Source organism: Symphodus melops (genome assembly GCF_947650265.1).
Source record: "Symphodus melops genome assembly, chromosome: 10".
Classification (NCBI taxonomy): Eukaryota; Metazoa; Chordata; class Actinopteri; order Labriformes; family Labridae; genus Symphodus; species Symphodus melops.
In genome coordinates this window covers 24,783,110-24,795,800 of record NC_136700.1, presented here as the reverse complement: position 1 = coordinate 24,795,800, position 12,691 = coordinate 24,783,110, and the positions used below count along the sequence as shown (strand labels likewise).

The following is a 12,691-nucleotide window of genomic DNA, read 5'->3' as shown; positions in this document are numbered from 1 at the left end:
TTTCAGTTTCACAGCAACCCAAACACATTTTATAGATTCTAAAGATGAAGTCAAAAATATATATCCTGTCAAAATTAAAGGTCACATATTATTATTCTCCTTTTCAAACAGTTTAAATAAGTCCCAGAGCTCCTCTTAACATGTGTGTGAAGTGTGTTGTTGTAAATCCACTCTGATCATGTCTATAAACCCCTCTATTTCAGCCCTGCTCAGAACAGGCTGTTTCTGTGTACGTAGCTTTAAATATGTAAATGAGCCGTGTCTGACCACGCCCCCTCTTTGGAAGGGCGCGGGTGTACTCGGTGCTTTCTCGCTCCAGGTCCTATTGTTTACGGTGAGAAGGCAGACTGAGAGGGCAGAACAAACACCTAGCTGTGGGAGTGTCACCCACCTGGGGGAGGGGCTACTGCCCTTTGTGATGTCATGAAGGGAAAATGATTTGTGGCACTACTAGCAGATGCAACACATTCTTAGTGAATTTCTCCCAGAAATTTAAACTGACCATGTTTATTTTTCAGGGCACATTAGTGCAATTTATCTGTTCAATTAAACATCTTTATTAAGTTAAATTATTTCAATTTTAAATATTAATTTTCAGCCTTTTTGCTTTTATTTGGATAATATTTATGCCCTTTTTTATGTTGAATTTAAAATAAGGGAGAACGAGTGGGTAACATCATACAGCAAAGGAGCTGTACTCGAACCCAGGCTGCTTGTTTGGAGGAGTATAGCCTCTGTACATGGGGTAACCTAACCACTATGCACCCCATTAATTCTTCTATATTTTTTAAATATATTTTGAAAGCCTTTTTTGCTTTTATTAGACATGACAGCTGAAGAGAGACAGGAAATGTTGTCAGGGTAGTGTGGGTGATGCAGCAAAGGGCCAAGGCTGCCTTTGAACCCATGGTCGCTGCATTGAGGACTATAGCCTCTGTTCAACGTTTGAGTTAAACACTAGGCTATACAGCACCCCCTAACTGCCCTTTTTTTTTAAAATGATGACGACTATATTTATACGTCTTTCAACAAACCTTTCTATTCTTATTGCTTTATTCTTCCTATAAAAAACACAAAGATAACTTTTAGAAGAAAAAGGAGAAAGAAATAAGACCTTTGCAAAATGTTTGCCTCAAGACCTAGGATCAAATTCTGCAGCCCCCTTCCTCACTCTCCTTCTGCTCATGATTATCTCTCCTTCTTAACTTTGCTGCTGTCCCTATTCAGAAGAAATAACTTGCTCTCCTTTGAAATGGAAAACTACTGCTGAAGGCTTTTCAAGTGCACTTACTGTATCATTCATTTGAACCTGAACAAGAAATTCTTCTGCTGTGGGCGGGCGTGTGTGACATATACTGTATTTTATCCTGACAATACATATTCATATATTTTCCTTGTTAATAGCTCAGAGGGACACATTTTAACTTTCAATAATAGGGCAGTGGTGACACTGATTTCTGCATTATGTGTGCTGTTAGACAATGATGACTCAGGCTCTTTATCATTTTAATGTAATTTAAAAATTATTACTTAGAGAAAAGGCTCGGTATTAGCATGTCAGTTATACAAAAACAGCAGAGAGAAAAAAAGATATGCCTGCACACTTGCTCTAATGCAACAAAATGGTTTTTATTTAATCAGATTCATATGAAGATGATCCGGCGTGTGTGTGGGCAGACGTGCTGCTTTTCAACAGGCAGAGCCTCGGATCAGTAGGAAGCGCCATGACGATCACAGAACTTCCAAACCAAAGCAGCGGCCCAAGATGTGAACATTTTGCAATGACCGTAGGATACATCCTTGAGGTGGACCCATCTGACAGCACGCACTCTCGTTGCCCTGCCAACCCCTACATACAGCATGCTCGCCTACGCCACAGTGCCACTCCAGTTGATCAACAGGAGCTCGCCACCAGCACCACTGCTCTCTGCTCCGTTTCAAATACGCTGCGAACAAAACCGTGGCGCTGACAGACCTCGGCGTGCGGGGAGTACGTGGGGATCGGGGGTAAGCGTTCCATGCATTATTGCTGTGAAAATCAGTTTGCCAGTGAGCGTCAATAAAGAAAAATGAAGAGCACTTGACTGTCGGTGCGAGAGAAAATAAAAACGGGTAAGTAAAGAGGAGACAGCATTGGGACACTGCAGGGCCCCAACAGACACTTGAATCGCAGCTATGTCTGGGCACATCTTCTTCTCTGATTTGAAAATATTAAGACATTATAAAAGATAAATTCATGCCTGGTGAGCCGCAGCATGCTTCTGTTAAGCACATAGTGTGTTTTCGTGTTTCTCCTGCTCTCATTCCCATGTATCGTGTTAGACGTTTCCATGTGCTGCAGGTGTGTTTTCATGCTCCTTACCTTGGACAATGAGGTAAACCTGTGAAGTCTTGGGCTGCTGCTTCGTCTGTATGGAGCAGGTGTACGAGCCCTCGTCATACACATCCACCTACACATCATTAACAAAAGAGAATAATCTTATGCAAATGTGTGTAGAAAAAAACTTTCATTGTTGGTCAATGTCAGAATGTGTCCAAAACACAGCTCCTGCTGTGATCTGTCATCTAAATGATTCTGTTAAACTGATCAGTAATGTGGTTCAGTTCAGTCAGGTCTCTCAGGCGTTTTTACCTTTTGTATGCGCAGGCTATACTCCAGCTGTCCTTTGGTGACCAGATCTACTCGGGGGTCCAGGGACCACTTGTCTTGGCCGGCAAAGATGATGTTGGATCGATTGAGCCAGGCCACCTTGGACACTTTGTCATCCACGTAACACCTGAGGGGCACGAGAAGAGCAGGTGAGATGATGGAAACAGAAATAGAGGGTTTGTTTTTACCGTCTCAAAGCGTGGAGATGAAATGCATGCAGCTTCTTTCATTTCAACATATCAGGACAAGGAACTACAGACTTTTGTCCATCAAGAACCAATATCAGTAATTATGCAATCCCACAAAGAACGCAGGCTGTATTCAATTCAGACTTTCAAAGTAAGTGGTTTAAAAACAGAATCATTCCTTAATATGATGTTTTGTTTGACGCTGACTAGCGCAGATTAACCAGAGTTTGTTAACCCAATCAGACATTTCAACTCTTTTCACATCATGAGGTCTTGAAGACAAAGTGGAGGAGTACGCTCCTTTATTTCATCCTACACATTTTCCATCATTGACTCGGTTTTCGTCTCCTCTATCCTTTTTAACTTCCTGATTTAACTGCCCTCCTTTTTTAAAATGAATGCATCTCCAACTCCAGTGAACCTGTTCCTTTGGATGAGAGAAGACACCGGTGTCCCTTGTTTACTTTTTCTTGCTCTCAGCCAAAACATTTCGCCGAGTCGGCCAGGGCTGAGACATCTCGCACAGGAAGGATAGAAGCGCGCGTCTAATGAATAAATGCAAATGTGGAGAAAACAATGAGAATGGATATCAGCTGTAATGCAAGCAGACACTGGATGCACCTGACATGTAAATTCCAGCACCTCCCCGAGCCATGGCTACCCGCTCTGCTTTGCAGTGTGTGTGGCTGTTTGGCAGGTGACCTCAGGTGACGCACAAAGTGGTGGTGCAGTCACCCCAGCCTGTTACCCAGTGGGAGCTGGATGTCAGGTTTGTTGAAGGCTTGTACTCACAGCTTGAAGCCCTGTTGATGCTCCTTCCCTTTGTGCAGAAGCAAGATAACTCGCTGTACTCACTGACTCCCCTGACATCTACCTTCTAGTTTTCCCTCTTTGAAGTGAGTGGGGTTATCCCATTCTTTCCACAGTTCAGCAGGCCTCAAATTAATAGACTCGAAAGCATCCTCTACTTATTTGGATGTATTTAATCATTATCACCAAGAACTACATTAAAAAAGGCTCCTCCACAAAAACACCAATGGATTCAGTGGAAACATCTTGAGCACTACATGGTGCCTCACAGATCAAATCCATAAGCTATGAATCCAAATGACTCACATGACGTATGATCTTAAACCTTTGCATGAATTATAGTGAGTATTTTATGCAAAATCCAAGTGCAAACCCTCAGGACTAACACTATCATCTAGTCTAGACCTTTGAACTTTTAACGTTTCAGGACACAGCATTTAGAGTCCAAGCGAGATGTGCATGAGTGTGCACGAAGTATCACCACATTGGCTGCTGTGCTGTGGCTCCTGGGGCGCCAACAAAAACCAGAAGTTCTCCAAAGTTGCACTTGAGGCAGAGGAATTGATGTTTGTGGTACGCAAAAGTAGTCGTGCTAAAACCAAGTAGCTTGCTCGCTGAAAACATAAAGCACTGCGAGATTTGTAAAAACAGTCGCTTGGAGTTGTGTTTTTAGCTCAGCTTTCTTCAAATTAGCTTCAATGCGTCGAGCAAACAACGCTGTCTTCATAGCTTCAACGCCTGGCCTGCGCCCCCTCTCTTCTTAAAGGGGCGGAGCCTACGAGCATCTTATGTGGCTTACTTACTATTAGCAAAAACCTCATACAACTCGAAAGGCTAAACTCTAAACGTTTTAAGTTCAAAAAGAGAGAGAACAGGAGTGCTTCTGTTATCACTCCAACCACCCGTGCTCATGGTAGAGTATGGTTAAAAGAAATGCTCAAATGGCCGGGCGCTCTGGATGATTTGAAAATAAAGAGGAGGATTTAAAAGTCCTGCCTGATGTAAGTGTGTTTGTATCTGATCACGTTTACTGTGTGAGCGCTCGTCTCTCTGTGTTACATTTAAAACGGGCAGACGGCACGTTGCCTCTCAACTCAACATCAAAGTTAAGTTAAAGATCTGCTTGCAAGGGACTCCTTATTTCTCAGTCTGTCGGGGTTCTCACGCTGCGATTGACCGTCAAACAACTGGTGATAATGTTGTGTATTAGTGAAAGATAAAGACACACGCAGACACGTTGAACAGCTTCCTAAGTGTTTTCAGGGAAGCAGTAAACTGTGCCGTCTGACTGAACGGTTGCATGTTGTTTGTTTTCTCTGAGTTGGTTTCCTCGCTTCTATTATTGCCTGTCGTCATTTAGCCTGAAGTAAACAGAAACGGAAATGCAAAAGCAGAAGCAGCAATGTGAAATGGAGCAGAAGATGTGAACAGAATAGTTTGTGTCGGTCAAGTTTAAAAAACTTTACAGTTAGAAAAAGCTGCAGCAGAACCTGCAATGTTGGATGCATAGCATGTTGTTTCAGTAGAATACTATTATTCCTGGGCTTGGGTTCCTACCACACAGTCAGCAATACTTTAATTCCCATTTAGGGAGTAATAAAGAGAAGCTATTGTCCAATAAAAAAAACATTTGGTAAGCTGTTGCTTTTTGCCTTATTGAGGGTAAATAAAGATCGAAGGTTTTCTTTTGTAATTCTGAGGCAGCCACAGTTAAGAGAGCGTTGACTTGATAGTCAGCCTTTTGTAAAAAGACATTCATCACACAATCAAGATGTAAATAAAAGGCTTCGACCTACTCGAGTGGATCCTAGATGAGAGGAAAACGTGCGGAGGACGGGGAAGGAGCGGAGTTATTAAGATAGAGCATAGTGGAGTAGAGAAGAACCATAGCCTACTTAGACGTTAACAGCTGTGACGATTAAACAAAGACACCACAGGGACATTCACAGCTGGCGACTGTAACCTAAAAGCAGTGCATTATAGATACAGGATGAGTCTGCGGAGTGCATGGTGCTGCAGTGGTTAGCGCTGTTGCCTCACATTAAGGAGGAACAGGAACCTCTCTGTGTGGAGTTTGCATGTTCTCCCATTGCATGCGTGCAAACAATGGGAGAACATGCAAACTCCAGCCAGATATCTATCCATCCATCCATACAGTATATTAACTGCTATATATAAAAGTGGTAAAGATAATGTCTGGATGGATGGATGGACAGTATCAGTAGACTTGCTTGTCACCTTTCTAGTCTTCTGGTCGGTGCGTAACACTGACGGAAACGGCACCATGCCGACTGCAAGAGAGACGGGCATCGTTCGCTCAATGGCCGACCAACTCAACCTTCAGTGTCACTGCCAAATGCTTGTTTTATGAAGCAGTAAAAGGGAACAAGCCATTTAATGGTTTTGTGTAAACTCTGGTGCTTGATCAATCCAGTCACTGACCACTGATTTGAAATTCCAGGCCGGTGCTAAACAAAATAAGTCCTGAAAGGGTGATTCAACAGTTTGTCCTCTGCCAGCGGTACGAGACGGGTATCATTATTCAAAGTTTCAAGTCATTATTCAGAGGACGGTGTGTGATGAAGTCAACTTCAAAGGAGACATCTAAAGAGAAACAACAACAACAAAAAGAAAGATATCAATATTAGATATCAATGTGTTGACTCGATGCTTCTTGATCTCCCATTCACCATGTCTCACTTCACTATCAGGTGCACAAGTATCTGTTAATCAATTATAACTGATTCTGACAATAATGAGGCTCCAGAGCTTCTTGTCATATTTCAGCCAAACGGGAGTATTTTTTAGTAGAAAAAAAAATTTAAAATAAAAAAACTCAAATCTCGTGTCTACTCTGAAATTTCTTAAACAGTAATATTTAAAATGTATTTTCGATTGTTTTTTTTTAATTTTTATTTACCTTTATTTAACCAAGTTAGTCCCACAGAGATTAAGAACCTCTTTTTCAAGGGAGTTTTTTTGGGTTTTTTTACGATTTATTTTCGGGCTATTTTGTGCCTTTATTAAAGGAATAGGACGTGTGGCTGGAGTTGAGACTGGGCCACCCACGTTGAGAACTATAGCCTCCATACATGGGACGCGCACACTATCCACTGTGCCACCAGCCCCCATGTTTAAATTCATATTCCAGTCGTACTGTTAGCCTGGCTCCCTAACGTCACCTCATGTAAACTCTTGGATAAATAACGTTAGCTGGGACTACTTATCATGCAAAATGGTCCTAATTGTATTACTTCATTGCAGTAAGTGGTCACCATATGCTGCTCCATATGGGTCGAAGAGATGGATTAATAAATGCACACCACATGGTGCTGTACAATCCACCACACCACAACGTCAATCAGAGCCATGTTCACGTTGCTTCCAATGTTCCTAACTAGGCTCTCTGTCTCGCCTCGCAACCCCGTTTTCTCACCCAGCATGCCTCTGATTCCATTCAACCTTTAACCTCTCTGCAAGTCTTCTCCTCTCTCCTCTCTGCTTCGACAATAAAAAGCAGACATGGACAGCATGGGATAGAAACCAACCTGCTACCTTTGGCCCCTCAGCTGTGTCTGCTCACACCTGCAGTACGCCCCAACAACCTTCAGTGCAGAAAATGGAGCATGCTCAGTTATTTCCTGTTCTCACTAATAAACCGCCGCCTGGGAAACAGAGAGCTTCCTATCAGAGCAGATGTCTGTCTGTAGCACTTGCTGCCTTGTATAGCAGAGTAGCTGTCAAGGTGTATCCACACAGGGCCAGGTTTCTAAGGCTGTGCTGGTGCAACATTTGACCAGAATGAGAAATAAGAGCTTCATTGTCTGCGGCACGCTTGATCTCAGGCACATTCAACAAGTCACTTGCAGGAAAATCGATTTGATTGCAATAGAGAGCCATGGTTGAACGATTTGTAATGAAAGTGCATCCCATTAACTGGCTGAAGCCTCGGCAATGATGCAGCATCTCAGCCATGTTATTTAGTCAGCTTGACGTTATTCGTTTAAAAAGGTGTCGAGATGTCCCGTTTAATCGCAACAGCATCTACATGTTTGCAATCATCTGCAGAATTATCTCCAAGCCTGTAATCCTCTGCATGATGCTTCGCCTCCACTAACATATCAAAGTTTGTAAGTGGTAGAAAATGTTTAATGAGACTCGTAAATGTCTCTTTTTTTATGTGTTTTACAGAGTGTGTTGTTTTTCGGCTGCCTCAGAAATAGAGGGGTGGGTTTATGTGGGGTCTGCCTGTGATGGACACAGGGGCTGCTGTCTTGTGCTGTTCTACCCTCGGCTTCGTTGATGGATGCTGTGCTCTGCTGTATCATACTCTTTTTCTTCCCCGCTGTGCTGTGCCAACATGGACTGGACATTAGGCTGCAGCTGACAGGGGACTGTGTGGGCTGACAGATGCCTGGGCCAGAGCTGCTGAGCTGGGCTTGTGTTGACAGGAGGGCTGGGCTGGATGGATCCCTGCTCCAGGGCTAGCCGTGGGGGAGGACCAGAGAGCAGGCTGAAGCCAGGGAGTGAAACTGTAATGAGAGGAACGATGTGCCAAGACTGACAGAACAGCCTCACCACCCACTATCCCCATCAATACAGAGTTCTCCTCATCTCACCTCCTCGTTTCTCTCCATTTTTTCCCTCTCTGACAGCCTCACCCCTTAACAAAACACCTTTTCCTTACATTTTCTCCGAGGACTGCCCTCCATATCATCACCATCATCTCTCCTACCTCCCCTACTCTACTCGTACTCACTGAGCTACTTGTGTCCCTGTGGAGTATTTGTGTGCATCCATATCTTTCCCAGATTTCTGTGTATCAAAGCATTCTCCCCCTACGTTGCCTTACACCAAGAATCTTTTCTCAGAAAAAGTCAAAAAATGTGTTTCAGGATTCGGTAAAGATTAAAGGCGAGGCTGGCATGCTGGCTTTTTTGATCGAAGGCTGCCAGGGCTTGCAAGTAAGTTCTGTGTCTTTGTAGTCAGTATGCATGTGGCAGGTGGAACAACAGACAGAAGAAGGGAGACAGAGAGATAAAATGACGAAGGAAAAAGCTGTGCCAGGGAAGAAAGTGACGCTTAGACAAAAAGAGAGGGGAAATGTAAGCCACTGGATGGAAGCACGAGCTAAAGCTGCGTTCTGAATCAAAGTCAGGTCATCCCTTCGTAGCCCTTAAAGCTAAGTTTCATGGCCCAGATATAGTCTCTGCTTTGCTGATTAAATGCATTCCCGATAAAAGTTTATCCCATAGGACCAAGTTGAGAATAAAGCTTTTGCTGAAGTACCTGATGCAATGATGGCTATAGAATTCACCATCTGCTATTTTATCTTTGACTCAGAAAAGCAAATTAAAGTCTAAACCTCAGATCCAATTGTGTTGATAAGTCCAAATTGCACTGCAGTAAGACATTAATATGCAAGTAGAGCTGTATTTGTAAGGCAGGAACTTTTCTTTACACATAAGGAATTTAAGAGAAAGTCATCAGTACCTACTGCTGAGACCTGAGTCTAAATCCAGTATCTGGGACTTGATGCTCAGAAGGTCTCTTGAAGACATTTCAGGCCTGTTTCACAAAAAAGATTTAACATCTTTACTTCCTTTGTCTTTTAATTTAAGTAAAAAAAAATAAACATGTATGACTCAAACTTTTTATAGATGTGAGCAGAGCTATGGAGTCGTTGCCATGACGATGATGCAAGCGTTGTTTTTCCTTTGAGTTGCGCTTGCTTGGTTCATTCACAGGTGAAGCTTTGTTCTAAACTCACGTCAGGTTGGTTTTTTTTCCCCAAAGAGTCTGTCCTTCCCTGCTTGGTCTTCATCTACATGTGGACAGATCTGAGCTCCATGGTTATAAGAACACTCTTTCAGAGGAAAGGTGCAGACAGCTTCTCTCCACAATCAGAAGCAAAACAAGAGCGAACTACAAGATGTCGTACAACGTTATGTTATAGCCTGTACTTTGTGAGTCAGAGCTGATAGTGGAAGCAAATGATTCACAACATTTAGAGCTATTAGCAGTCATTCTACTACTGAATCAGGTCCTTCGTATTTTCTCAAAGGGACTTTGGTGGGTGAGACTTGCAGTGCTGAATATTTCTTTTTTTGTTTTGATATTTTACGGGCCTTGTTGCTTTTTTCGGATAGCTTAAGAGCTGAAGAGAGGAAACGTTGGGAGGAGAGAGTTGGGGGTGACATGCATCCAAGGGCAGAGGTCAGATTTGAACCCAAGACCACTGGGATGAGGACTATACGCAAAGTAACCGCAAGACTATCTAGTGCCCCGAGTGCTGAATGTTTCTGCAGCATCTTAAAACCTTGTTGAAAAAGCAAACAATACTATTAAGGGCCTGAAGAACCTTTCTGATAAATTATTTTCTCTTGTTTCTCTTAAAGCACACTCGGCTTAAGGAAATAGGAGTTTGGCTTTTACATGATAAGAAGCATCAGAAACATGTGAACACAACCTCTGAACTCTGAAAGGTGAACGCACGTGTACTTTCATGGGCCTCCAGCCGAGCGGCGTTAATTAATACTCAGCAGGCATAAATGTCATTAAACCGAAGAAAATTGGTGTCGACACTGGTGGCAAACAGGTCCCATTAATTATTCTATTTTCGCAGGTGTACAGAGTTTAAAGCGTGTTTGTAAAATTTCCTTTGCAGGATTAATGAAGCATTTAAAGAGAGGACTGATGAGGCGGTCATGTCGAGGGCAATAAACTGCCTCCTTTCATTAAAAGAGGTTTTAAACAAAGCTGTTATCAACAGGAAGAGGTCTATTCCATAGGCTCTGCAGAAAAGAGAGAAAAGACCGTTTGAACTGGTGAAGATCTGTGTCTCTTCAAGTGGCCCAGTGTCTCTCACTGCCTAAGATCTACATATAAAAGGGCTCAAAGACAGGGCTCTTTTAACCTTTAAACTTCAAGACTTCAACTCCAAGACCGAGCATCAGTCATGACAACCGCTTCAGTTAGTGCGCCCGTCACTCTCCCTCTAAAGCCAAGCCCTGGAGCCAATCCCTGCAGGGACACCCGGAGTGACGCAAACGCTTCATAACAGACTTGGAGTAACCTCTGATGCTCCGTTGATTCATCCTCTCGGCTTTAAAGCCTCCAGACAGCCACAAATCCTAATAAAATCCTCCCATCATGAAGCCTCTCCATCTTGGTTGGCATGCATCAGTGCTTAGAGCAAGCCATTAATCGTGGCAGGGATGACTGTTTTGAGACCTGGCCAGCAGACCTGTGGGGGGAGATGATTAATCAAAAAGTGGTTACAAACAACTGAGAGATTGAAGGTCTGCTCGGTTCAAATTTGCTTGGCACAGTCGTGATTTCACCTCCAAGGCTTTGCAAGAGCCAGGGAAGTTAAATGTTGTGTGTTTTTTTTCATAGTTTCTGAGGCCGTTCCAAATAAATGTTTTGCTTGTGTCTGATGGCGAGAGCGAAAATCTAATGGATAATAGAAGGCAGAGAAAACAGAAGCCAACACAGTAACTGCTGTTAAGAGTTCAGACGGCACAAAGCAGAAGTGCAGGACATTTCTAGAATCAGTTTTGCTTGAATTTCACCCATCAGCCCTGATTTCAATGTCAGTAAGACAACTCTCCCATAGTTCCCTCGGCTCTCCTCTCTGTATTATATTCAAGCAGGCTTGGCGCATACCGGAGGAGCTATTGGATGTAACAGATGGCGCCCCACTGAGACGTAGGCAGGAGGATACATGGCAAAGGTGTGATGCTGCTGTTAAATGTCAGGAGACCTATGTGCTTCCCTCCTCTCTCCTTTCATCACTTTCTGCTTCTCCCTCTCTGCCTTCCTAATTTATTCTTACTCAATCCATCGTCTTTTATTTTCCCATCTTTGTCCAGTCTATTTTTTTTTTAAATTATTATCACATCCTACTTCCTATGCAGCAGTGACCTGACAGTCCTGCAGAGTCATCCTTCAGTGCACACAAATACACTGAAATGTGTTGAAGATGTTCTCGGGCTGATCGATACATCGTCGGATGCAGCATCACACTGTGTGCATGTTTAATTAATAGCTGAAGTAAGGCAGATCAACTCCCAACACGTCATGCTGCAGTTTGGAAACAGAACAGTATCTTTAAGAGAAGTCGAATATATTACAAGAGCAGGCTAGAGTATGTAGTGAACTGAGCATTGAGCCATCAGCCACAGGAGGAGCGGGTCAGCGAGAATCGCACTGCATACATGTCCAATGTTCAGACTACAGTGGCTGGGAACTGCAAACCAACATCCCAAAGTGTGAAACACTTTTGCACTCCCGGGTCACTTTCAGCACCTCCTCTTCCTCAGGAGTTTAATCTCAGGCAGCAACAGAACTTTCTTTCTTGTTTCCACTTCATAGGCTTGTTTGGACACGACTGCACTAAATGATACATAAAAAATAAAGATGAACCCTGCAAGTGTTTCTAATCAGTTTATCTCACAGAAAGATCTATACGAGAGCGTGCAGCGCTAAACTGTGAAGTTCATAACTTTTCTGTTTCTAAACTTAAGTATGCCACAAAAGTTTCCTTTTTCTCACTTGTACTGCATGTCCTGTGGATATTCCTGCACATGTTCTCACCTGTGAGTGTGCAGAGTATGAAGGAGAGATGTTATTGTAAGCTTAACACGTTCGGCACAATAGCATTCATGAATCCACAATCAAAGTCGACTTCTCCCGGCCATCGCCGTCTTCAAGCCGCGTTCCGTTCATCACAAACATCCTGCTCTTGTCACAGGATGACACCCGCTGTAAGGCCTTGTCTCCAAGGGTGACACCGTGGAACTGCTGCCTCATTTCTCCGCCCTCAACATTTGCCTCTTATGTGATCCATCACTGTGTTCTGCTTTGGAGCATTAGGGGCAAAAAGAGGTGAATCAGTTGATGATGCAGTGCCACTTGAGGAGAGCACTAAGCGAAAGGAGAAGAGAAAAAAAATGGTGCTCATAGGTGCTAAAATACTCCAGACCTGGCTGCTGCTTCTTAGGCTGTGAAATGAAAGGCAGCATCACAAATTCGCTCTGAA

General features: G+C 43.3%; 1 protein-coding gene across 2 annotated transcripts in view; it reads right to left on the bottom strand.

The window, feature by feature from the left end:
- Nucleotides 1–12,691, bottom strand: part of lsamp (limbic system associated membrane protein) — a 329,152-nt gene that overhangs the window by 55,881 nt on the left and 260,580 nt on the right. For both annotated transcript variants that reach the window (XM_079353795.1, XM_079353794.1), the window contains 2 exons: nucleotides 2,633–2,777; nucleotides 2,363–2,450 (listed from right to left, as the gene is read on the bottom strand). In XM_079353795.1, the coding sequence (XP_079209921.1) occupies nucleotides 2,363–2,450; nucleotides 2,633–2,777 (233 nt within the window). The remainder of the gene's footprint in view (nucleotides 1–2,362; nucleotides 2,451–2,632; nucleotides 2,778–12,691) is intronic.